A 27877-nucleotide genomic window follows, 5' to 3' on the forward strand; every position below is an offset into this window, starting at 1 on the left:
GCCTGCCCCTCTGCAGTGCACACACTCTGCTTTCTTTTCCCCAACATCAAGCCACAGAAAAGCACATGTGATTGCAGCAGAGGTAAAGTCATTTTTAACCAGGGCAATTTAAGGATATTTAAGACACATTCTCGTTTTCCATTTCCCAATTCCACACTGCCCCCACTTTTTTTATTATCTGAATACAGGGAAGCTTCAGCTTGGATCTGGGGTAACATGTACACCGAGGAACGAGGGCCAAGCTCTGCCTTGAAATATGCAGGATCATTCCTAACTAACCGTAAAGCTGCTTATTTGGCACCAGCAGTGGAAATACTGAAGGAAAGGGGCATTCTCAATCTGCTTATGTCACAGAAAGGTTGGATCCTGACACTGTGCAAGGCTCCAAACTGCAGCCTGATATTAATAGTGAGACATTAAACTTGCAGTTTGGCTGCTCAGAGACAGCTCCACTGGAACAAAGATTCTCCTGCAGGAAACGGCAGCTCTGGTTGGAGTCACAGCACGAGGGATGAGCCTGGAGCAGCCTCTGGAATTCTGAGTGCTGTGGGACAAGGCTGTGTCACACAGAGCAAACCTTTCTGCTCAGATTCTCAGAGACTGTTGGAGCACCTCCTTTGGAATTCATCCCTTCTCTGGGCTGACTTACCCACCCAAGTGGGGCCATGAGCATTAACAAACTATTTCTTACACAAATGTGGCTCTGTATCACCCCACAAAGACATACCTACATATTTTCCCCCATTTTTGAGCTTGTTTCAGCAATTATGTAACCCTTCCACACTGCCCTGGCAGCTGGGCCAAGAAAATTTGAACCAAGTCCCCAAAGCAACTGCTTTCAGTGAGGGGCCCCTGCCAGAATACAAATACAAACCTCCTGCTGCTGTTTTCTCTCTGTGTCTGCATGGCAGGCAAAGATTCCAGACAGGTTTTCCAATATGGATCTTTTAGACTACAAATGAACACCTCTTATGAGCCATTTAAACTTCATGATCCCACTTCCCAACAACAGCTGGGCCTCAGTGTTTCCCCCAGGAAAAGTTCTCCTGGATTTCTCATAATGTAAAGAAAATCAAGGTATGGTCATTAAAAAAAAAACAAACACATTACCTAGAGCACTCTGAGCCCTCTTATTTCAATATACATAATTTAAGAGGTTCCTTTCAGTCTCCTGAACATGACTGAGCAATATTAGATTCTAGACTTGTGTTGCATCACACACCCGAGACCACCACTCTCTTTTTACAGGAGACCTCCCTAAGCCATGCAATCTCCTGTAGCTTTGCACTCAAAAATCCCCATTTCAGAGAGGTAGACAGAAGCTTTCAGAATGTCAGTGACTTGCCAAATGTCACAGAGTGAGTCAGTGCCAGAGCTGGGAATAGAAATCAGGAGTCTAGAGCCCAGATTCTCTGCCTTATATAGAGCAGCAGCCTCAGTCTCACAGTTTAAGAGAGCTCCTGCTCACCAGAAAGATGTTTCTTCCTTTACAGGATGGCAGTATTGCCACTGCAAGGGCCAACTTCACCCATGAGCAGGTATAAAAACACACAGTCATCTGCTGAGACCATGTTCTTCGCCTGTAAAAGTGAAGTATAAGGCAAGAAATGAAAGCAAGTTGCTGTTGTAGAGAACTCTGGGGAGTGCTGGAACCTCAGCATCACCATCAAGACCAAACACAATGCCACTCACTGGAGCAGTTTTCTTGCTTTCACAGGCAGTGCTGCTGATTTGGAGAGGACTGTCTGGGAGCTGGAGTAAGGAACAGGAATCTGGGAACAGTGGAGATGGTTGAAACCCAAAGATAAACCTTCATAAGCCATATGGAGTAGCAATGGGCACCTTCCTGCCTCAACTGTTGCACTCATTTTAAGCCCAAGTAAACACCCCACTACACTGGTGCTTAGATAACCCAGGTACATACCCAGGGCATAAAACAGTGCCTATTAAAAACCTATTTCTCTACAACCAACACCTGTTTTTCCCTATTTTGACTAAGGAGGGAAGTTGGAGAATCCTTCACAGGGTTAAAATTTAGTACTGCCAACACTAAGCACTTTCTCAACCGGTGCATGTCACAAAAGCACATTCATTATTTTAGTCTTCCTCCACTGTGAAAAAATGTAAATGGCACAACAAGGCCAAATGGGGCACAGAAAATGCATAAGGGAAGATACAAGTGCTTTGCTGACACATAATCAAACTGTCAGGGGAGAAGGAAAGTAGCACTGAAGAGAGCTAAGAGGCCAGACTGCTTTTGTCTTCTAAATTTCTTTCATTCACCTTCTAAATATCTTGGAAAACTATGCTGGAAAGAGCAACAAATGAGTTTAATCTTTATTTCTGTGGTCATTCACTTTCTTGACTGCAGCCACAGCCTGCAGCAAATCACTGCACAAGAAATAACTTGGGTATTGTAAGAACAGAAAAGAAGTCATAAAAATATTTCCTTAGTCATGCTGTCTCTGGTAATATAATTCCCTGAATAGAGACCTTCAACAATACTGTCTTGGAAAATGGAAAGAGCTCTGACTTTAGTCAGCATGTGTCTTCCATCAGCTTCTCTCTTTTCTGTTTTTTTTTAACTTCTTTATTGTATGTCACCACAGCCATCTCCAGGTGCAGGTACACAGCACAAAAACCCTCCTCAGTGGAAGCCTGTTTTCCACAGAATAAATGCATTGTGAGGGATTCTGCCTGGAAAGAAAACCTGGGATGTGGAGGCCTGTCCTCGCTCATGGGTGTGTATATTCCAGCTCTGTGTTTTCTCCTTTCACCTGATCAGTCCCCACACCACAGAGAGGGAGGACCTGCATTCCAAGAGGAGCCTCCACAGGCTGTTCCAGAGCTCCTGCTGAAGGTACTTTCCCCCCATGCTGCTCTTCATCACCCACTGTCAGCAGAGCAACTCCTGGGTCTGCAAGTGTCTCCCTGAAAATTAGGATCCATCCCCAGTTTATACAGAATTGTGGGATAAGGGGCCATTTGACTTTGAGGCAGTACTAAAAAAAAAAAAAAAAATCATGTGGTCACCATAAAGATGATTTTGAGCTGTGCCTCCAAACACTGCTGCTACTGTGGAGATTAAAAAAAACCCAGGAGAACAGATACAGGGAAGGTTCTGCTACCTGAGTGAAATAAATAAAGTATTTAATGTGTGACATGTAAGGACCCTGTGTATGCAGGGTTTGAACATGATTAAAGGTAGTTAGGAAGAAGGAGGAACAGGAAGCAGAAAAGAAGATTTAACTTGGCTTTCCCACAATGAGGGATTCTTCCCCAGAACCAGAGTTTGATCTGGGAGTGTCACACAGGTTCTCACAACGGGAAATACATTCCTCAGTTAGCAAATTCTTGGTTTAGGTGAGAGAGAACTGAAAGGAACATCATACAGACACACCAGCAGGCAGTTTCTTCTACATCCACTCCAAAGAAGATTAATTCCCGAACTCTGAGACCTCCAGGGTTTAGAAGGGGTTAAAATTTAATGGTTTATTCATAGTTCACAGCCTGCTCAGCTAACCCATATTTGTATCACAGAGGTACACAGATTGCAAAACCAACATTACAGCAAACCAAAGAATGAAAGATTGCCCAGAAAGCTCCTCTTAGCACAGAGTTGGCTCTCAAAATACCCTCCCCTGCTCCTTTGACTTACCCACAGTGTCACAAGGCTCGTCTTTGTGTACGCAGAAATCTGTCCTAGAAAGAAAAACAGAACAGAAGTGAAATGGATCCTGTGCCTCCAGACTCCAGGCTGGGAAAAAGCACTGGAGCATGACTCACAGACCAGGGGTGTTGAGGTTTGGGGATTTTTTTCAAGCTGCTGTGCAGTCTACAGGATGACAACACTGATAGCAGCTCTGATTGCTACTGGGGAGGTTATTACAAGCAATTATGTGAATCAGCTCCATACAGCACAGTCAAATTCAACAGACTTAAGATTTAGCACCTAAAAGAGCCCTGCCTCACTCTGTGAGATCAGACTGCTTCAGCAACCACATTAAAACTGAAGCTCTTCTTTTTCACAAGAGAATTGTAACAAAAAGAAGACACCCGGTGATGCAGCAGCACCATCAGAAGTGGGAGTAGGAGATGTGTGGGGCACTGCCTGAAGGCACAGAACTAAAAATGTATACCCCAAAATTCTCAGTTCTTCAGGTTTTTTCTTGTTCTTCCACTAGAAGAGAAAAGGACAAGAAAGAAGCAAGACTAAACAGAGAATGACAGATGTTGATGTGGAACGAGAAAGAGAATTTCAGGATTTGCCAGGTAACAGGTGAATTGGCTTCAGCTAAACCTGCTACAGTCAGATTTGCCATTTTATGATTTGAATCCAACACAGAGAGGTTCAAGAGGCTTCATTTGGCCTCTGCTACTCCCCCATATCTCATCAAGGCATGAGAAGATACTACATATGACACATGCACCCACAAATCAACAAGGAATCCATGGAGCTGTGTTAAATAGAAACAGAATAAGAAGCCTTGAAACTCCCCATCAAAGCAAGGGCACTTCACGTGAGAAGACATGAGATTCCTCATGACAGAAAAACACCTGTGGGGGGAAAAGGTATTTTATAACCAAATTAATGGTTTGAATACATTTCAATAAGCACTTAGACCTAAACTTTCAGGAGCTCTCTTCACCAGCCCTGCTTTGCAGTGCAATCCACTATGAAGAGGAGCTGGAGAAAAACATCACATGTGCTAAAACATTTCAGAAGCTCCTTAACCCAAGGGGAGCTGAGGAACCATAATCTCTGTCATTATGGCTTTCCTCACCCTGTGGGGAGGCTGGTGAAAGAACCCTATTAGCACATTTGGAGTGTGCCTTTTGAAATGCCTGAACCCCCGTGGGATTCAGAGTTTAAGAGTCTGGCAGGAAGAAGATCAAAAATACTTTAAGATAAATACTTAGAAAAAGAAAATACTTAATATAAAAACAGATAAATATTAAAAATACTGTTTCCTTGAAGAAAATTATGAAACTAGGATTTATAGGAACAGGGATTTAAGGCCCTGGACTGCAGCTGATAACCCAAACCCTTCACTACCAAACTCCTTTAAAAGTCACAAATCAAGTTGTCAAAGGCTTGGAAGGAGAGAAACAAACAGCCATTACCAGCTCTTGTTAAGCAGACATTGAAAACTAACCACGCTTGAGTGCAGAAAAACCATAACAACCATCAAAGTGTTAAAAAAATCAGACAGGGACAAAACAAAATCGGAAGCTACGACCACACACCGGCCCCAGCCTTCATTTTTCCCCACAGCCTGTGTCTCGACACCTTGGCATTCCAGCCTTTCCAAGGAAGACTAATGACAGTCTCCTGACGGAGCTGGCACCAAGCTCCTGCTTGAGTTCCCAGAGCCAACTTGACGGAGGTTTATTTAAGGACTTATTATGTTATATAAACTGGTAAATCAAACAGATGCTTTTCTTGTGACAACAGATAGCTGAACTATTAGTGGATGGCAGGAGGCCACTGCTAAAAAAGCCTCTCTCTTCAGGGGCCATCCAGCCCTGCAAATAACGCACAGCAGTTCTGCAGTTCTGCAGTTCTGCTCCTCGCAGGCTCTTCGACACCAAAAGGCGTCTGGCACTTCCAGGCAGCTCCACGGAGGGATTGCCACTGTGCCATAAATGAGGGGGCTGTAAAGGATCCAGCACAACTTGCAGACACTCCTACAGAGGTAGAACAACCCTAGTCTGTGATGCTGTTTGGTCAGGGAAGGGCTTGAAACACGTCAGCAGAACTAAACAGCTGCCCAATTCATTGCATGAGGCACTCCAAGTATGAAACCCCCTCGGCCCATCCCTAAAGCTCCATAAACACAACTCCAAGGGACCCCATCCTCATATTCAATGACCTTGTACCAAAATGCCAGGCTTTAAATCATCCAGACCTTACCCCAAAACCCTGTGGCCAAACAGAAAAGCACATCCAAACCTTTAGTCACAAACGAGCCTGGTGGGTTCTCAGTCTTCTTCCAAAGGCAAGGAGCCATTCCATCACAGAACCTATCCCTGAAACTCCTACAGTCCTTCCCTGGCAATCAGATGGGAGACACGGCCTGGAAAGGGGTTAAGAAAGACCTGTCTCACCTGTGGGCCAGTCACAGCAGTGATTTCAGATGGCCCCATTCTGCCACCTGAAGCTTATCTGCTGTTAAAAGGGTTTCAATCACAGGTGTCTCTCTGGCACATTCTTGAGCTCAACTGCATCTGTATTTCTGAAGTGAGAGCTTGACATGACTGATACTATAATGACATACAATGATATAAAGGAGATACTTTAACATTCACTGCATGTGCAAAGGTCTCTTACCACAGAGACATAGTTTTGTTAGCAGAACCTTTTACTGAGCTACGCTGGAATAAAACTGACTCCAGGAGCTGCAGTTCAAATTCAACATCTGACCTTATCACACTGAGTCTTGGATAATTCTCTTCACCTCTATCCACCTGAATCAAGCAGGACACGTGTTCTCATCTTCCAGGGGCCTGTGAAATTCTCAGTCACTATCACATGTGGAGCTGAGCAGAGGGTTTCCATTAGCAAACTACAACAATTCTTCTCAAAAAATGACAAGAAGTCAGTTGTTTTGTTCAATAAAAACAGCCAGAAGAGCTCAGAACTCCTCCTACAGTCACTCTTCCATCTGGCTCCCACCAACTGGAAAAAAATACCTAACTGTGCTCAGCTAAACTCTGCAATTCAAGTCCTTCCTGTAAGAAAGGAGGACAGTAGCTGAACTGTGCAACAGGAATAAGAAGTATTCTGTTAAATGGCCATTCCCAGCATCCTTCAAATGACATCTTTTGACCACTTTAACCCTGCAGGGTCATAAAGCTGAGGGACAGAGGAAACTGGTACAGTCAAAAACCTGCCAAAACAAACTTTCCACATGCATGTGTACATTCAGGAGCACTGTGTGCCCAGATTCCTCCATGCACAGTGAATTGCTCCATTTGCCCATTTAATGGAGAAATGTGGAAGGGAGGAGCAGGCTGCAAAAGGAATAAATACACCACCATGACAGGAGAAAAACCAAGTCTTTGCTCAATGACAGCTCTGAATCCTGTTCCTGTCAGTGTTGTGACATTCTTTGCTCTGCTATCACATGACCTGTGGTCTAACAGGTGACCCAAACACCTCCAGCCAGGAGCTGAGACAACAGCAGTGAGTCTGAAGATTCCCCAGGGAATGCAAAACACAGAGGATCAAGAGGGGGAATGTGTTTCAGATGAGACATGCTTCTAAAATCACTAAGATACAGACTCTGCAGACAGAAGTTATTCTGCCTGTTAAAATATGAAGTACATTATCCATAGATGCCAGAGATCTGAGTTTCTGCAGGTTCAGAAACAGAATCTGAACAAGAAATGATTATAGAGACCACAGCACTATACTCAGACCTTCAGGGCTGTGACAGGTTATTCCCACTGTCTCACTTATTTATTGAGCTAGACAATGGTACATCTTACTTCACAGACACAATGTGTCTCTTGCCTGGAGCTCAGGTGGATACCATGAAAATCCCAAACGAGGAATATTGGCCACCTAAATAATCTACTTTTGCATACAAAAGAGGACATGGGGACCATCAGTTCGAGGTGGAGTTTCAAAAGGCAAGCATGCCTTGGTGCTTCAAATGAACCCAGCCAGATTGGAACCAGAGGGATTTCTTCAGAGCTTGACCCCAAAGAATCTGTTTCTAGCCCTAAAGCAGCTGCAGCTGCTGAAAATTCAGCTTCTGCTTTTTCTGGCTCGATTGCTTGTGCTGGACATGCTGCTGCTCCCATCTCCTCTACCACTGTCCATCTGCACAGTCTGGGGAGGGTCCAGGGACACACACACACACACACACACACACACACACACACACACACACACACACACACTTCCAAAGCCAAGAGGAGAAAAATTCATTTCCCTGACACAGGAATCGGGTGCTGGGCCAGAACTCTTCCAAGCAATGCAGCATCCTCTGTGCAGCAGAAGCAGGATGGGTTAAGGATGACAAGACACAGCAAGAAGGAAGGAGACCCTACAAGTCCACACTGCTGGCCTATCCAACAGGAAAAATGCTCCTCTTGTGCACAGAAATGTGCTCTCTGGCCTGAACTTTCTCACCAAAGCTGAATCTAGTTTTTAACCCAACCAAACCTGTACTTCTCCAGCCATTCTGAGTGCAAAACTCTGCAAATCTATTGAACAATTCCTCCTAAAATGTCTTTCTCCAGTTCTTCCTCAGATGCCTGAGTCCAGCTCATTTAGCCTGACATTATGCATTCAATTTTAAAAGCTGCACAGATGAAATGCTCTGCTCATTCCTTACACCCCACACTCAGAGCACATCAGAAGAGATTCTGTCTGCCTCACTTGTCAGGCAGGACAACTGGATGCCCAGATGAGTTTAACAAAAATGTTAGTTATTTATTTAGGCCCTGATCCAGTGAAGCACATGCTTAACTATAACCAGGATATGCAGCCCACTGACTTCAAAGGAACTATTCACCCTGTCTAAACTGTTAAATATCTGTAAGTGCTTGGTGGACTACAGTGAATACAGAGAAGAGAGGAGGATTTGAGGGAACTGTCTGTGCAGGTGCATCCTTAGGGACTCTGCTGGCCTCATGCCCAGCTCACCAGCTATTTTACTGAACACTCACCACAATCCCATGGATAGTTTGCATTGGGAATGGTAACAAAATAGATTATTACAGTCAGGATGGCAGTTTATGCAAAAACATATATTTCTGCTTACATTGTTGGCAGAGAAAAAAGGTGAAAGAGGTAATACTGAACTGCAACACAGATATTTCCTGTCTCAAACTGGGGAAGAAGGGAGTAGGAAGTAGTGTTTTTCTAGCACAAGGAGCATCCATATTACACTATAATTTTGTGCTCACTTCAATTATTCAGAGATCACTTCTATAACAGTGAATTCTTCATTTACATCTTAAAGGATGCAAACAACTTAAAACACCATGGATTTGTTACTCAAAATTTATGGTAACTGTGAGGAACATTGTACTGTGAGGTTGAGCTCAGGTAGTTAGAGGAAAAAATGACTGTTGTCCCTACAACATCCTTTTTCTCTCTTTATCTGATGTGTTTGATACATCAATAAGTGGAGGAGCTCCAAGGGGCAAAGGATTTTGCTCAAGTATTTATACAAAGGTTATTTCACATCTGAAATAAATGCAGGAGTTTCCAGTTACACAAACAAATCAGGACTGACACCCCCTCCTCCATCTCAGTTCTGACAGAGGAGGGGTGTTACAGTGGTTATCTCCTCAGGCAAAGAGAGAGGAAATTAATTCAGCTTATGGTATTCATCTTTCATTTTCTTTAGGAGATAACTCCCTCACCACCTTCCCCACTGCTGACACACTGTCTGCTCCTCTCAGACTGTTCAGTTGATTCATCCCTAATTGCACAAAGACCACTTGAGCTCAGCTGTGCTCTTAATCCCACACTTTTCTTCTAGGAAGAAGGGCTCATGCTCCAAAACCTCATCTATTTCTTCCACTTAGGTGGTGTGAGAAAAAAAGCATCTCCTGTCTTGCCTGATCCTGACTGTGACATGGAGCAGTGACCACGACCCTGACAACACTTAGGTGTTGTTACCATACCTGGTTACAAAAACAGCAGCATCCACAGGAGGGGTGTCATCCCTTGCACCAGGAACCTGGTTGTTACCAAGGTATTTTGCTCCACCATACTCTTCATTCTGCCACTGACAGAAGCTCTCCAGAGATCTCTCTCCATGATGCCCGATAGACAACTTTGCCTTTTTGGGGGAAAAAAAAGGTACAAGAGAACAATTATCAACCACAGTCTTTACATAAAGCATCAGATCTCTGATGAAAAATCACAGACTCAAAGACATAGATGTGACAGAGTGAAAAGTGTGAAACCAGCTTCATCTGAGCAGTGAACTCAGGACTGTGGACTTCACACTGACTTCTGCCAGTTGATCTACAGACCAAACTCCACCAGCTCAGCAGTCACAAGTTTCTAGTACAGTTCTACATTCAAAAGCCTCCCGAGTCTGGAATTTATACATCTGATACCAGAGCCATGTCATTTTTAATCTCTGTAAGAGTTAACTCCTGGGACTGGTTTACAACTACAAGCAAACAAAGACTTACCAGCGAGGATAAATAAAAGGACTCTAGTTCCTTTCACTCCCCCAGCCCCCTACACTTCCCACCTTTAGTGCTGCCTGGTGAAGTGTGACAGGCACCCTCACAATTTGTGATCCCGTGGCCAGACAGACCCCACTCCCCCCTCCCACCTTGCTCTGGGAGACACCACAGAACAATTGCAGCAGCAGGGCAAAAATGAGTTAGAACTCACAGGGCGGTTGTGGAGCAGGACGAGTTTGGTCACTCGAATGTTGACTTTAATTCCAAGGCTTTGATGCTGAAACATGTTGTACACCTGTCAAAATGCAAAGAAAACATCCACAGCATATCAGCAACGATACCTAGTAATAACTGAAGAAACTAATTGCGACTAAAGTCAGACATTTGTCCTGAAAAACTGACACAGAAAAACCCCAAATGAGTTGTGCTACTACATTCAGTGAAACAAAGAATTTTTAAGAGCTACAGTGTTACCAGCTCTAATAGTTCCACATACCACAGGGTAGCCACAACACTTGCAAAACCAGAGTAGGTTTGCTCCTACCTCCTGCACTGGGATTCCCCACCTGACCAATTGGTCACAGACTAACCTGAGCAAGATTCAGCATTCAAGGATAAAAAACATTAAAAATAAACAAAAAAAAATACACAAGGCCAGTTGCTGAAAAAAAAAAGAACCCCAACTTTTAACTGGAATAGACAAGATAAAAAATAATGAAGAGGAGAAAAATATTCCAAAGGAACTCTATGAAAGTCTCAGGAACATGGACATACGTTATGAAGCATCCAACCAACATGGATCTTCGGCATTTAAATATCAGAGATATCTCAATGCAAGATGAACTAATGGTGTGGTTTAGACTTCAGGAAATAGAATGGAAAAGCAATTTCCCTCTGTTATTTTCATATCTTATATGAGAGAATAGTAATAAGGCAGCACATGATGACACAAGCCTCAGGAAATACAAAAATAGCACCGGAAACTACCTTACTACTTTCTCCAGATTTTGCATTCCGGCTCAGATACTTCACCTCATTTTCAGAGGTTAGAATATAAGATTTTAATTGATGCCAGAATTTTACTCCCCTCATTTCTCCATGTACAAATGTTTTAACTGGACTATATAAAAAACGTGAGGGAGGGGTTTATTTTAAAAAGGTGTAAAATACCACATAAAAATCACTGGATGAATATTGCATTCGCTATTTAGTCAAAAAAATAAAATCAAGACCACTGAAGAGAGACTCTTGACAAATGGGAGGCAGGATTTGGCCCCAGGTAACAAATATCACAGAGGCCCAGCTAACTTCCTACAACGAACCCAAGACATGAACACATCTTGGATATTATGTTTTCAACGCTTGGTATTTTTCCTATTTGTGCAAATACTCAGGAATGTGCTCAATGTAAGAGTGTTCTTAAGCTCTTTAGTGTTTGGGGTTGGATTTAAAGCACACACGTAAATGTTTCCTACAATTTAGGCACAGACTGCAAGACAGAGCTACTCAGTGTTTGACCCACTGACCTTCAGTATGAGCACAATGAGCCATTTATCTTCCCTGGGGCTGGTGTACAAATGCACACAAGTGCTGGTACTATTTGCTTAGCTCGGGGGTATGTTGGTAGAGCAGCTCAGGCCTCTCACTACAGACCTGGGGGGGATAAACTTGACACTTGCAGGGAAGGGCTCTGACAGATGACCCCTGTGTAAATGGAGACCTGGACGTTCAGCTGGGAGGGTCAATGGGGCATCAGGCTGAAATCGCTCCTGTACCACTACAGAGCCTGACAAACATTTGCCTGGGATGGATGCCTTTGGTTTGCCCAACCTGCTCTAGCTCTGACCCTCCCAGAAAGTTTCCACTCACGAAATGAGGGTAAGTACAGCAAACGTTCTTATCACTAAGCCTAATGGTGCTTGTCTTCCCATCAGAGCAGACAAGCTGTCTGCCTCCAGACCTAGCACAGACCATCCAAACACCACTGATTTCAAAAGGTAGATTTCCATGGCAAAACCAGCTGCTGGAGAGTTTAGGATGTCATCTTGAAGGCTGTCAGCCCTTCTTCCTTTTCTGTTGTGCTCTCTGTCCCAAGGATAACTTTGACTGCACTTGTATTTGCATCCATCAGCGATCTCAGAAGAGCTCAACCTACCAAGCAGCAGCAACAAGTGGATACTAAACCAAAAGGACACCAGGCATGCAAAAGAGTCTTCACTTTGTTTGTTTATTCAAGCTTTGTTTGCTTATTTTCTTAAATGAAGCCCAAAGAAGCTCCAGATTGATGACAGTTTGTGTTGCCTAGACCGAACATTAACCTTTCCCTCCAGAGGGAGATCACTTAACAATTACCATCACAGGCAACACACACTTGACTTGGTGAAAACTGAATTTGCCAACTAAAATAATTTGTATAAAGAGAAAGAAAGATGAATTAGAACAACTCACTGCATCCTATAGCTTTTCCTAGGCTCGACCTCCCTCCTCCATTCCTGACTCCTTCCCCCTCACCTGCAGCCATGCGGGGGGATGTGGAATGGCGGCTGTGGTGGCTTCATAACAGCTCCTCTCTGCTGCTCCTTCCTCCTCCTACTTTGCCCCTGTTGCAGTATAAATCCCCTCCATGGGCTGCAATTTCTGTCAGGAGAACCTGCTCCAGCACAGGCTCCTCTCCTCAGGTCACAATATTCCTCAGGGAACAGCCACCTGCCCCACCATGGTTCCCCACACAGGCCGCAGGGCAACTCTGCTCCAGCACCTGGAGCTCCTCATCCTCCTGCTCTGACCTGGGTGCTCACACAGATTTTTCCTCACACTTTTCCCCTCACTTTTTTTTCACTACATAGGGGGTTTTTTCCCTTTTTTCAGTATGTTTTCACGGCGGCACCACCGGCTCTCCTGAGGGGCTCCACCGGTGAGGGCGGGAACTGGGTGTCCCCTCAGAGCAGCCCCTCAGCCCCCCTGCCAGCCGAGCCCCACACACTGTCCTTTCCGATGGAAACCCACACTCAAATCACAGGTGGAAGGAACCCCAGTGAGAAAACAGGCTTTTAAATTACTTGGTAAAAAAAATAAGAGCCTGATTCAGCACAGGTTGTTCACAGTCATTTTGGCGGGACACAGCCGGCGTTAAACCAGGCCGCGCCAGGTAGGCTGTGCCCAAAGGAAGCACTATCACAGAATCCAGCTGTCTTTAAAACAAAAGAATTCAAATACAAAGGTCTTTCCTGCTCAGAATTGGGATTCCATCATGGCAGCAACAACCTTCTTCCCTTACTCACCCAGCCAACAAGGAAACCATCACCCGCAGACTTGGCGTGTCCAAGTGTCCCTCATCACCCTGTGAGCTAACCATGGCAAGAAAGGTGGCTGGGATAACTGGTACCAGGGGATTAGGAATGGGATTTCCCACTGCAGATGTTCTCAGGATTTCCTGCTGCACGGACAGCACGCATTAACAGAGACACTGACTCACAGACACCTCCCTTCCCACTCCCAATACCATGGGCCACCCTTCCTCAAGCCTGCAATTGCATCACACCCTTGAGGCTGCTGTGACCACTTGCAGCAGGGGAAAAATAAAAATATTTGGGGTATTTTAGAAACTTCTAATAATATAAGGCAGCTGGGATCAGGAGTTCGGTTTCATGAAACCCGCTAACACACTGCCATGGAACAAAATACAAAGGTTGCTGGTTTAGGACATCACCACAGTGGCAGAAAGCAGCTTGGCTGGAAGACAAATGGAGTTTCTTGATCACTAGGCTGAAGGGAAGGGATGGGAAAAATGGTCAATGTGACTGAAGTGTTGTGGTTGCCCTGCTGCAGACTAACTTCTTGCTGTATTGACTTCTCTGTGAGGAGTCATCAAAAGTAGAGTGAGCTTTGAAAACAGAGAGATGGTAAAAATTATCCAAACAGACAGAAAAAAATGGAAGGCAAAGTGCAGAAAAACGAAAAAAAAATAAAGCGAAAAAAAATAAAGCTGGTTTCTGACATCTCCCTCCTTCATCTGCACTTCTCTGACAGAGCTTTACTGAACAGAATGCTCTAGAGAAAAGAGGAGAGCTTGAAGCCTGGACCATCCTGCCTGGTTTGCATTCCTCCTGCCTTTTTTCCTCCTTACAACTTTGACGTGGATGGGGCAAAATAAATGCAGTTTTGCCATAAGCTGTCCAGGCCTGCCCCAGCATGCATAAAGCACAACCCAGACATAAGGAATTGGGCTGAGAGAGGAACTAAACTACAACATTTTAATTTTTTTATAATTCTCAAGAGCTTCCTCTGCAGGTGGACGGGGGGAGGGAGACGTGTGGGTTTCAGATGTTCTGGAGTTCAGAACAGCAACCCTGAGGGTAAATTGACTTTTTTCTTTTTCTTCCCTAAGCATTGCACTCGAGCAAGAGCCTTCCCATTGCCTTGGCTGCTGGACAAGGTTTGGACAGCAGGAGCATTAGTCAGGTTACTGAGGTTGTCTTTCACTTGTTTTGAAAAGTGCTATAGGATTTCTAACACCCACCTAAAGCCAAGCTTTCAAATTACTCCTTTAAACATTATGAAAAAGAACATATTCATGGCTCTTTATAAGATACAGTTGACATAACTCTTTCTCCTGGGGCTGCTGGAGCGAGAAATCTGTAGACAGTGATCAAACACTTATATCCTTCTCCCTTATGTCCCTGTTCCCATCATGAAAATTCCAGATCAGGGTAAGGGAGCTGATTATCAGTGGCAGCTCTGGAGCCTCAATGTGCCAGCCCCCAAGAACACAGATATAAATCCATCAATGTGTGCATGATAAAAATGATTTTATCCGCTTCTTTAACATAAAAAAACCCTCACAGGGGAAATCCAAAATGAAAAACAATCCGTAAAGTGTAAAATCAGGCTTCAGAGAGTAAAACAGTATCACTGCTAAAGAACAACATAAGAATTTTCCCTTTTAATGACATCCAAAAGATCACTAACTTCAAGTTCCTGCTTGCTGCTGCAAAGAGCTTCCACACTAATCTCATGGCTTAGAAACAGCTGCAGGAGAACTAACACTCACTGCAGTAACTTACCCCTCCATGTTGATTCTCTGAGAAAAAGGCAAGCTCAAAACCAAGCCACACTTGTAATTTATTCCAAAACCCCAAAAAATGCACTTAGGGCAGAAAAAAAAACCCCAACCCAACTCTTTTTTTTTTTTTTTAATGTTTTTAAACCCATAGAAAGCAGCTGTTGAATTACTATGTTGTGGTCTTGGAAATTCAGACATTTCTGTCCCTAAATGCTCAGAGGGTCAGTCTGGGTGGGACTTGGTTTGCAAAGTCAACTCTGCACAACTGTGAGGAGCCAACATTCACAAAGTTCAGGTACTGGCTGAAACCAGTCACTCCTCATTATTAAAAACATTCCAGCCATGGACAGAGCCTTCCAAAGGGTCTCATCCTCATCTATCATATGCTCCAGAATCATCTGAATCAGTTTTTTCCAGAAAGCTCAAAGCCTAAACCATGAAGACCAGCCAAGAAGAGGCCAGTGCAGTTTCTCTGTGAGGACACAGAATCTTTTTTCTTTCAGACGAGAAGAAGACACAAGAGGAAATAAAAGCATAAAACTCCTGCAAGAAAGAACATCCATCCAAACAGCTCCACATGGATGAAAAGCAATGAGAAATTACAGCTGCCAGATGTAGACTAACAGAATGGGTGAGCAAAATAAGCATGTTTTTAAGCATCTTTTACCACCAAGGCACTTGGTTTTGGAATTTACAGAAGTTCTAAACACTGGTGACTACAGAAGGGCATGAACAGGAGATGCTCTCAAGCCAAAGGATGCACAGGTGAGACAAGAACTGGAATGTAAACACTGCAACACTGAAAAAGCTCAATAACAAGGGAGTTTAACTTAGAAAAATAAATCAGCACCTCTATTTAAGTAGCTGGTTTTGAATTTCTATAGTTCTGCTGGTATCTCTCCTTGACAATGTCCTTACATTCCACATGCCCACAAACTCATTGCCTTGCTAAGGCTGCAGATGTCCATGGTGGCATTGGACAACAACTTTATCTCCTGTTTGGAAAATCGAGCTGAACCAAACACCTTGCCAGGAAACAAGAAAAGGTTTCTTTTTAGCAGTGGTGACTTAAAAAAAAATCAACTCAAATCCCTGGAGCCATGCTTGTTCCTACTCATACATCACAGAGCACCTTGGAGGGAAATTCTTCCATGATCTTGGAAAAATCTGTCTTACAACTTCAAATATTAGTTCAGTAAATGGAAGAATTTTCACCCCTGCAGTGACATTCACAAAAAACCAAGTACTTCTAATGTGAGTCTATTCTCTGTTAAGGGGCATGGTCAGAACTACAGAATACCATTAAAAACACAGCATTTGCTACATGAAGTACTACCTGCTATTTCTGGGTTCCAAAAAGGGTTTGCTGTGCTTTTTACCTGTTATTCTAGAGGAGGGTGGTGGGTTTTTTCCCCCCTAAGATTCTCATTTAACAAGGGAGCAATAAACCCGTATTTTGTAATGCTGACTTTTTTTCCCCCTTCAGAAATTCTTGTAACATAAATAGATATTAAATACTTTAAGGCAGATCACTTTATTTAAAATGTCCATAAATATAAAATGCATTAATAAGACCTCTTAATGCTTGTTTTGTGGTTTGACAGTAAACGTAATGGCTTACAGAGAGGAGTTAAGTTAATATACCCCTGACCAGTAATGTTCTATTTGCTTAAATACAAGCACCCAAGCCAAAATTAACATTCTGGTTTCTTTTAGAGGCAGCCTGCCATCCTGCAGTATAGCTGAATAAGCACTGCCTAGCATCATGGGGCAAATCCTGTCCCCCAGCTAACAGTCACAAAAGGCTGAGAGGGAGGCAGGGCAGGAAAAATCCCAACCAGTCAAGAGCTTGGCCAAGACCGACCTAAAGCACATAACTCACTCTCTGAAATAATGTTTTTCTGCATTATTCTTCAGCTTCTTTTGCTGGGATGAAGATCAGCTTTCATTATGCAAATGGAACATTAAAATCCCCTTGATTTTATCTTGTTTTACAGCCTCAGAATAAAGGATTTATGCAACAATGCCATCTATGTGTTTGCCTCTCCTTATTCCTCAGTATCTTCTGGTCTTGCCAGTCACTCACAACCAGTGTCCTCAGGGAAGCAGAGGCCTGAAAAATTATGTTCCTACGAGTGTGGGAATGTAGGTGACAAAGGAGAGAGACTCTTCCATTGCCCCCGTGAAGGCTGGAAAACTGAAACGTAAATTCAAATCTGAAGGCTAAAAAGGTAAAACATAAATTCAAATCCTATCAGACATGAGAAAAAACTCACATAAGTGAGACCCTGAGAGCAATGACTTAACAGTGGGAAGCATTTCAGCTGGACTTTGCACTTTGGGAGATGTCACATAACTGTGTTCCTCATCCAAGAGTCCTCTTCCATGTGCACTCTCTAATGTCCAATAAAGGGGTGAGCTCACACTACAGCATCAGAACCAAGCTTAAAAGTCCATCAGCTAAATCCATTGGAAACTAAGCTTCAATATTTGTGTAATAAATGGGTTTAGAGAACCCAACCCATCTATCAGCACCTCTCCACACGTGTGTTCACACCTGGCGAGATGATGTTGCTGAGATGTTCTGCAGCACCTCAGCCTGGACAGACAGCAGGACTCACAGCCACCTTTTAAGGCTTGATCTACCAGTGTACTCATCCCTAACAATTTTCCTCTTTATCTTTGTGTAGATAAAGCCACACAACACAGAGATTCCCAATGGTTATGCTGAAATCACTGCCCTATTGGCATGAGGATCATCAAAACAAATGACTAGACATGTCTGAAAAGCTCTCACAGCCATAATGGCATGTCCCTGTGGAGCACAATGGTAGATTTTTAGCATTTCCCTGATGAATTAGTGCAGAACAGAGTTTAGGAGGACCCTTGAGTTGCCACTGCAAACAAAAAGCTTCCATCACCCCTCCCAAGGTCCCAAGCACTCAACACAAGGAAGAAATTCAGCCTTGGCATGTTACATGTGAATATGCATTTCTGTTAGTTCAAAAAGTGACTTGAGAAGCAAATTTGTTCAGAGCTGAACTTATGTTCTGTCTGCTCACTGCCAACCTGATATAAGAGTATAAAGTTGGAAGACTGTGGCTTTGAGAAGAATAAGGCTCTTGTGCCTCCAGCAAACACATCCTTAAACACAAGAGAGTGGGTAAGGAGACCCTGAAATGATGGTGACATCCATGGATTTGTTGCAAGGAGACATTTCCTACAAACCAAATTAACTGCAGAGCCACAATGAAGCCCCATTAAGTGACCATTGTCACAGCACGGTGGAAGCAAATAAAAGGGAGAGGAAGGGACACAGCAAAGCAGCTTGTTAATGGAAAAGACTAGTTAAACAAACTCCCTGCTTAATCAGCAAAGCAGTTCACTGCAGGAGAGCTCCCTCACACCAGTGCTTGATAAAGCAATACAAGACCTCTTAAAAAGCTGTTGTTCCAGAGCTGGTTTCTGCTGAGCATCCATCACTCAGCTCTTCACTGGGCAGGACCAGGCAATTACTGTTAAGAACTGTTATTTTTTCCCAAGCCAATTTGCTGCTCGTGAACAACAACAGAGACACAGGGAGGAGAATGAGCTGTTCCTGGATATTACAATAGCATGGGCAGAGGAATAGGAGCTTCCTCCAAGACTTCCTTGTGCAAATGCCTCTGGAAGGACCCCTGCCGTCTCTGGGCAGAGTTTTCCATGTCCACATCCAATTTAGCCATTATCTCTTTACAGGCACTGCCAACAGCTGAGTGAGCATTCACTGAGGGAGGCTTTGTGTTCCCTTATCGGCTGAAGCAGAAGGCTTTACTACAAGGACAGCTAACAAATTAACACCCCCACTCCACAGGAGCCTGCAATTTCCAAGCATTCTCCTCCCTCCCGACAGATTCCCTGCAGAATTTCTAGAATGCTTCTAAAGCCCAACTCCATCAACTACTCGTAGGTATGATCAGCACCACTTCATGTAGCCCCAGAGGTTGCATGGGATCAGCTGGCAGTTTGGTGATAAGTTTTCCAACTGAAGCCACCATTTTCATTATGTAAAAATGAGAGATAAAAAGTGTTCTGGACATAAAGCCAGGTTTTCTGCTGGAAATCAATACGACTGCTGGCTTCAGTAACACTTGGACTTTCTGTGACACTGATCCACAGAGAAATCTCTCTTATGAAACAGGTATGCCACGGAAATCTTTAGGAACCCAAGAAACATCTTGTCAGATACCACCATCTATCCACTCCTGGTCACTCTCTTCCAAGGCAAACCACAGCAGCACCAGAAACCTGGTAGAAAACACCACTACTGAACAATTATTTTCTAACTGAAAACTTACAATTCCAGTTTAAAAAAAGGTTTTTTACTGTGATGTCCTTCGACAAACACAAGGAATCACACAAATGGAGAAGAGGAGGCACATAACACATGAAAACCTTGCTTGCACCTCAAGGTCAGAACAATTCCCCATTTCTGCTGTCAAGTAAAGCAGCTTGAACCAACCCTGGATCTGATCTGCTTGCTCTTGCTGGTTCTTTTGAGAGTAAAGTGCCCACTTACCATATTCATGACTGTGAGGATGAACCTCTGGGCAGCCTCTGCACCGTGGTATTGGACCATGTCAGCATCTGCCACCACCAGAGTCTCCACCGTGTACTCGTTCGTGAGGCGAATCGCGTTCCTTCTCTCCCTCCAGTCACTGGTTGATTTCATTTTCTTCTGTCTCTTCTTTTCTAAAAGTCAAAATACTCCTTAAGGCTGGCAGATCATAATATAACATTTATACCCCTTTCAACAAACATTCTCATGTTCAGACTTTAAGAACACTTCAATTAAAGTGCTCTTTGCTGGTCAAAAGGAGCAACCAAGAGGTTCCATTGCAAGCCCCTCTGCACGTCTGTGTGCAGAGTGTGTGAGACCACCAGATGACATGCAAATAAGGAAGAGGATGGGAAAAGAGAAGTTCAAAAAAGCCAGAGTTTAACTGTAATTCAAACCAAGAAGCCACGCTCTTGCAAAAAATGTGAAAAACTGTTTGTGAAAGGAGTAACATTCCACTATAATGGAGGAAGTACTAATTAAGGAAAAGTCTGTTGAAGACAACTTTAGGATAGGAAACCATGCTTTGGGATGCAATGTACACTCTAGACCCTGCAGCTTCTCCACAGCCAGGGAAGTTGTAAGATATTCCTGGAGTCAGTATTTCCATCCACTGCATTTTTACTTGCTACCAGCACTACTAGAGCAGAGTAACAGAACATAAGATAGTCTCACAATTTTTAAATTAAGTGGGATTGTTTTGGAACACAGGTTATTGGCCAACTGCAGAAGTCTCTGGCTGAGACTCAGGAGTGCAGAAGGTCAGGTCAGATAAGACCTTCTCAAGCTCTCTGTGCTCATTTATTGCTGTTGGCCTGAGCAGCAGCACCAGCAGCTGCAGTCACGGCCACCTACGAGTAGAGCTCACGACCCAATTTGCTGGGGTGTGTGACCCAAAACCAGGGGACTCCCTACACCAGCTGAGTTATGAACTTCAGTCACAAGAACCCGTGACAAGGACTCAATATAAGGACTAGAAATCAAAGCAGGGATCAGCCACCATTAACACAAAAATTAAACCACACAAGTTAAAAACCTCCCTTCCTCCAAACTGAGGGACTGATGGATTAGTAGTTTGTCTTCTAAGCTGAAAGGTGAAATGTGTTTCACAGCTCAGAGGCAGATGTGCAAAGCAGCTGAGGCATGAACAAAGGAGAAATTAAGTTCAGATATGAAACTGAACCCGCTCACTTCGTTGCAGTCACAAAAAATGTGTTGGTGTTTTCAGTTGTAAAATGAAAGAAAAGCAAATGAAGTCATGAAAACAAATTTATTTTTGCAATAAGAAAAGATCTGCCAAGATTCACTGAAACTCTCTCTGCTTACTGCTCAGCCTGTGATATATGATGGGTAAGATGCTCACACTGGTACTAACGCTGATTCTTTTTCTTATGGAAAAGGGAACACACAAGCCCTGAAACAGCATAAACACAACAGTCAGTGCAAAAGTGACACGGGATGGACCATAATGGATGATCAGACACCTCTTATGTCACACAGCACGTGCTGCTCACTTCCCAGAGCAGAGAGTCACTTTTTAATTTTCTCTAGACTTAACCTGAGGCCCTCTCTGAGCCAAGCCCCACTGTGCAGCAGGCAGAGCTGAGTTAGCGCTCACTCATCCTGATGATTTTCCACCACCTGTTCACCAGCTCCCTGACAGAACTCAGCTTTAATTTCCCTCCTTTCCCAGGTGATCAGTTTTCCCTGAGTGACCCTCCTGCATTCAGGGTGATAAACCCCATCAGCTGGAAGCCCCCTAAACCCCTGCCTTCACTCATTCATACATTTTCTGTCTTGTCAAGGTGCACATTTGCACGTGTCCATCCCACCTCCCTCTCCCCAGTTGTCTCCCAGCCATCCAGCACAGCTCTGCACGTGCTTTTCTGCCCAAGGCATTGACTGTCAACACTTGGTACATATTTTAAACCGAGAAAACAACCGTGAAATTTGATTTGATTTTTTTTCTTAACAGAGTTTGGAAATATCCCCCTGGGTCTAAAGAGACAGACAGGAGCCTATGGACAAGCAAAAAAAAAAAAAAAAAAGAAAACATGGGGTGATCATAAATAATGGAAGCTACGTGCCAGCACCAAGTTTCACGGCCTTTTTACACAGAGATCACAGGACAGCTACAGAAAAATGCACAATCATGACAAAACTGCCCCAGAGCAGGGGATTTCTATGCTTCTAAGTGCTTCAGAAAGGCAATAAAATAAAAAAGACTGACTATGTGAGAAAGCAGGAAAGCTGAAGGCACCTTTCATTTGCCAACTATGACACAGAGAGGACTTCACCAAACTTTTATTGAAAAGCTCCTGTGTTTGTGTTTATTCACTTCATTCCTTTCATCACCCATCCCTCCCTCTGCACAGCTGCACATCTTTACCTACAGGTCTGCAAGGTTGTCTTTTAAATACCAGGGGAGAAAGCAGAGAAAAAGGAATAGAAGGCAAATTACTCCAGTAAAAACACTGACCTTTTGGGTTTTGCTGCTAGAAATTAGAACCTTCCTGGAAAGAGCAGCACCTCCCCATCAAATTCTTATTTTGGTAATTCCCCAGGAAATTTAAAGCTTACAGCTGGTGTAAACCCCCTACCTACAGAGAAGTTGCTCTTAGTGGGGGGGCTGAGCCTAGACCCAACTAAGTCTGGGCTTGGCATTGAATGAGCTGTGTAAAAAGGCTTAAGTGGAAGAAAAAATGGGAGTACTCTGCATTTTCACTTAAAAATCTCCTTTTTGGTGGAACAGAAGACGAGGAGGAGGAGGAGCCCATTATGCTTGACTGTAGCTTGCCCTCCAGGGAGGTCATGCCATGTCATTTGCCATGGGATTGCTGGCATGGTTCCCTCCTCCAGAGGTAGATGAAGGAATTGGCACAGCTTTGCCAATCCAACTCGGCACCTCCTTGCAGAAGGCAGCTGCACAGAACTCTGCAAGGTGTGACTTCTGGAGAGCAGCAGCCTGAAGGGACTCCTGGCAGGCTGCTGGGTAGTCTTGGTTCACTCAAAGCCCCTGGCCCCCATTGCTCCATGAGTTCTGCTTGAAGCTGTGGACTGGCAGCTTTCCAGGGAGCAGTGGGGATTAGAGGCTGTGTGTGGAAAAGCAGCACCCCACAGGCTGCAGGGGCACAGCCAGAGCGACCTGACAGAGAGAATGTGGGTTCTCACTCTGACCCTCACCCTCAGCTGTCCCAGTGTAAGCTCACCTGCCCCTCAACCAGGCAACAAGGGCTCCAGGGAGCCCACAGAGAGCTCAGGTGGTCACTGAGGTACTTCCAGGACAGGGAAAGCACAGCAACACCAACTGTTTGAACAGAGGAGTGAGTGTGTGTGTCCCTTTCTTTTCCCTTTTCCTCTTTAATTTGTAGCTCCTCCATAGGGTAACTTTGCTAACTTTTCTTTATCCTTTCTGTCCTTGCTGAGGGCCACTTGCACAGTGGTCTCTCTTTGCACCTTCCTGCCCACCACACATGCCAACAGTTTTCCAGCATAATCAAGCACATGGAGAAGACAAGCCATTTGCATGGATGAACCCTCACAAGGAAAGAAAATACACACATCCCACACCACAGACATTTGGTGAAGAGGAGAAAAAGATCCAAAACCAACAGTAAAAATCCTCATAAAATGCATCTGCAGCTCATACCTGAGGTGAGTCGACTTTATGGAGGTATCCAAAAAAACCCCATCTCTAGAGCCTCACTTCAGAAACAAGTCAGCACAGAGAAGTCTCACTCCTGCCCTGCCAGATTTATGGACCATGGGCAGAATCCCTCCATGAGTACATCAAACCCCAAACTAAAATAAACATCGGCCATTAAAACAGGGATTAAATGCTTGGTGGATTCTTCACTTGAACAAACTGATGTTACAAATTTTGTGGTGCAGATGTTAAGTGTTAGTGTGAAGACATAAGAGGCCATAAACCATGGGCAGGAGCCTGTCAGAGGAGTTTACATTGTGGGGAGCACACAGAATCAAAGTGAGCACTATTTTAGGAGTCAGGTGTTCCCTGCTTAAGAGGTCAGAGAATTTCACATGAAATATGAGCTGAAACAGTCAATCTCCAGCACAGCACGTCTATGCTGCAGGTGACTGGGCACAAGGGACATGACTCTTTTGCCAGTCACCTTGACAGTGTGTTACACAGCCCACCTGGCCAAAAATTCCACAAAATTCAGGCCTGGTGGGTGAAGAGAGAAGGGCAATACACCTCCATATCCTCAGTGTAAAATGGCTGTAACATTGCGAAGTTCATTTGCTGGCTTTTATTTATAGGTTCTTACCTTCCCTTGGCTCATCACCTGCAAAGCAACACGATCACATCATGTTCTGCAGCCCAGCAGCCTTGAAATCTTCCTCAGAATGGAAAGAACCATAGTCCCTACTGTGACCAGGAGCACAACAGAGCTCTTCTGAGGCCTCTGTAGAAAACTCCTTATGTTTAGTGCTTTTTATGGCAACTCAACAGATGTACAATTCCAAAGCAACCGCCCCAAATGACCTTTTCCTATTACACACCAAAAGCACTGTCTAGCACTGTCTGGCTTTTGGCAGATTCTTGCTGTAACTGCAGAGTCCTTTCCTGTTCCTCCTACCTCCCTTCCAACAGTATTTCCCAGACTCATCTGAAAAGCAACCTCTTCTCCTACAGCCTTTCCACTTTTTTTCCCTCCCTAATCTTTCCCTTCGTAATTTCAGCTGCCTCATTCTAGCTAAACCCACTGACAGCTCCTGGATGCAGTTCAACAAAAGCCACAAATAAAAGTAAAATTGCAGAGTCCTTTCTGCAAGATTTCTCTCTAGAAGCTCTTTTCTGCTGCTGCCTTAAAAATCTTCTCCAGTTCTTCCTCCATAGCCCTTTGCTGACTTCCCTCCTCCCATGACCCCTTTAACATCTCTACACACCCCTGATGGAGGGCTAAGCTCTGTTTGATTGCATATTGTTACTTCAGCAGCATAAAAAGCAGGAGAGAAGTGGAGCAAACAGCTAAAATTAGTTCTCCCCAAGCCCCAGGAGTTTCTACAGAAACTTTCCCTGGTACTCACATTAGGCAGGTTTTATTAGTTTCACCTAAAAGTAAAAATCATCACCTCTCCAAAGGAAAACGAAGCAGATCCTGCACACAAACCAAGCCTAGAAATTAAAGAAAGGAAGTTCTAGGGGTATATGCTTACTGCTTAACCTAAAACCATATGTCAAGTTTGCTGAATTATCAGAGGGACAGGATGCCACAAAATTTCCCTGGTACCAGTAGTAGGATAGAAACACCTCTCACAAGGCCATCAATGCCAGACATGGAAACATGGAGCCCCCTTTCCCTCTGCCAGGATGCAGCACAAGAATTGTCCCTGTGCCCTGGCCTATTATACCTCCACCAAAAGCCTGGAATTTCAGGTTTACCACAGCCAGCTGGTGCCAGAGGGGCAGCCTGAAGTTCAGGAATTACAAATGGCTGCCCACTGAAACCACAGCTGATCACAGACTGAGAGGGATGTCCTCTCATTTTTAATGCCCTGTCCTACAAAATTGCACCTCCAATTTCCCTCTGACTGGAATGGCAGACAAAATCAGGCCTCAACTGCTAGGAAAAATTATTCCACAGCAGAATGAGCCATTACTCCCCTAATTCACCTTCCAAAAATGGTTTTGTTTGGCTTTGGGGTTTTTTTGTTTGTGGGTTTGTGTTTTTTTTCCCCAAACAGTCACTTTCATAACAAATCACAAGTTCATGACTATTTCTCTGGCACAGCAGCAAACAAGAATTTGAGACAGAAGTCATGAACTCTGCTGCATCTCAAAACACCACAGAGATTTTACTGCAAGGTTTGTTATCCAAGTTAGTCTGTGGCTTGGACACATCACTTAAAACCTTATTCTTCTGCAAAACATGCTCAGTCATCAAAACAACACATCTGTCTTCAATGGCAGGTCTGTGGGACAGCACAGGATAAGCACCATGATCTCTGTCTCCTCACTGGTTCAGTTTGTCACCAGGATTTCAAAGATTCCTGGTGACAAAGATGCTCCAAGTCCTGAACTATGAGCACTCCTCTCCTATTAAAAGGATACTTTCCTTGTGGGAGAAACAAGGACTCCCTCGTGGCAGATAAATAAGACAATTTTTTGCAGGCTCAGAGAGCAGGGCTTGAACTGGGGATAATTGTAATATGGAAGAAACAAAGACAGCTAAAAGGTGAGCAATATAGTTTAGTCTCCTTGGAGTCACCTGCCTGCATTTCCAGCCAGAATGACCACTGAAATATCCATGAATATCCCAGGAAAAGGACAGGGTACACTGCACACCCGAGCTCTTCACTGCCCACCAGGTTGGATTTCATTGGATTCCAATGGAAACCAACACTAAGGTTTATTGGGAACCAAGCAAATGAGCTGTACAGCTGCTCTGGGAGGGAAAGAAACCCACTGACTGTGTGTATTTACACATCCTCTTCCTGTGTCTCTTTGCACCTTGACAGTAGAGGAAGAAGAACCTGGAGCCCCTCCTGCTCCACATTATCCACAGTGCCCTCACTGAGGGCTCCACCCAGAACAAATCCAGACCAGCAATAAACCCTCACTTGCCACATGTGATGGAAAAGGACACTTCTGACTTCAGACTGCCCCAAAAGGCTGCTGGTTATCAGCCATGAGGAAACAATCACAGGCTCACAGGGAAAAACCAGACTCCCCATTTGGAACTCCAGGGAAGGACCTGGAAAAACCAAGGGATTTATCCACTCAAGTGAGACACACTCCTGTGGGTATAGAGCTGAATTTCTGACACAGGGAATCCTTCTGTGCTTGCAAACACTTAATCACATTACATCTTCTGGAGAGCCCATTGTTGAAATCCTGCTTTAATTCTTCAACAGCTGCTTCCTAATATGGACTAATACAGGTTGCATTACATCTCTCTATTTTTAGTGCACGTGTTTTTGGCCATAACAACTGGTATTTCAGGCCAAGTCAAACCTGCAGAGAAAACACAGCTAAGAGACAATGATTAAGGATGGGGAAATGCAACATGTGTTTAGGATTTATACCTGTTCAGGGAAAGCCTTCCCTACATTTGATACCTGCACACCAGCACTTATTTAAATTATTACCAGCTTTGATAAATTGTTAAAACAGGTTGAAAAGCGACTATACACAGAAGCAATGTATTAGTTTGTGAATTAAAAAACTGATCTTCCCGTTGTTTCACTGTATGTGCAGCACCTTTGCATGAAAGGAAAACTGGTTCATTTAAACTGACATAAGGGTTTAAAGCAAACCCACATTTAAGAGTAATTTATGAGGTCTGTATCATAAACATGAAATAACAACCTTCCCTCCAAAGACAAGCTGCTCTCTCTCATGCTCCTGGACTGTATTTTATATCAAATCCCTTCTATGTAAGGAGACTTTAATACATCACTGGAGACCTTTGGAAAAGTTATAACAGAACTTACTTTTCCCAAAGAAACAGAAAGTTTTATGACACAGTTAGAGGAGATTCCTGTGCTTTCACAACATGGTTTGACTCTGTCTTTAACATTGGTATTTTCTCAAAATCAAGAAAAAAATGAAATTTTTTTCCCCATCTTTGATGGTATAGAAAATATGCAAAATATGTGTCCAAATCTCAGTCAGTAGTTAAATTACTGTTGCTCCATGATAGTTAACATAGCTATATTTATTGCAGCTGAGGTTCTGGTGGATACTGTCACATATTTTAACAACAGTTTTAGTGTATATGATACAAGATCACAGAGAGACAGGGCAATGAAAGAAGCCCCATCTCAGGGGGTTTCTACCCCCATTCTGAGCTACAGGGGGTTGGGCACTGCAAAAAATTACAAATGATGCATCAGAAGAGATCCTTCTGTCCTGCCTGGCTCATCTGTAAAGAAAATCTTACTCATATGTACCAAAACCTACAAACACAACTCCCTGTGGCTCCGCTCTCCCCACAGAGAGACCTCTTCTCAGGGACCTTTGACAGGAAAGTTGTCAAATTGGGTCTTAAAATCAGAGCAGGGTGTGATGGCAGGTTTGCACCCCAGATGCA

At 43.9% G+C, this 27877-nt stretch overlaps 1 protein-coding gene across 1 annotated transcript in view; it reads right to left on the reverse strand.

Annotated features, from left to right (window-relative positions):
• The window catches only part of ADAMTS17 (ADAM metallopeptidase with thrombospondin type 1 motif 17), a 164362-nt gene that overhangs the window by 123387 nt on the left and 13098 nt on the right, over positions 1 to 27877 (reverse strand). The window contains exons 4-7 of the mRNA XM_051796783.1: positions 19782 to 19954; positions 10373 to 10456; positions 9646 to 9803; positions 3659 to 3702 (exon numbers count right to left, since the gene is read on the reverse strand). Coding sequence (XP_051652743.1) covers positions 3659 to 3702; positions 9646 to 9803; positions 10373 to 10456; positions 19782 to 19954 — 459 coding nt within the window. The remainder of the gene's footprint in view (positions 1 to 3658; positions 3703 to 9645; positions 9804 to 10372; positions 10457 to 19781; positions 19955 to 27877) is intronic.

This window comes from Manacus candei, unplaced genomic scaffold, assembly GCF_025592945.1.
Source record: "Manacus candei isolate 608988 ecotype Guabito, Panama unplaced genomic scaffold, ASM2559294v1 h1tg000046l, whole genome shotgun sequence".
Classification (NCBI taxonomy): Eukaryota; Metazoa; Chordata; class Aves; order Passeriformes; family Pipridae; genus Manacus; species Manacus candei.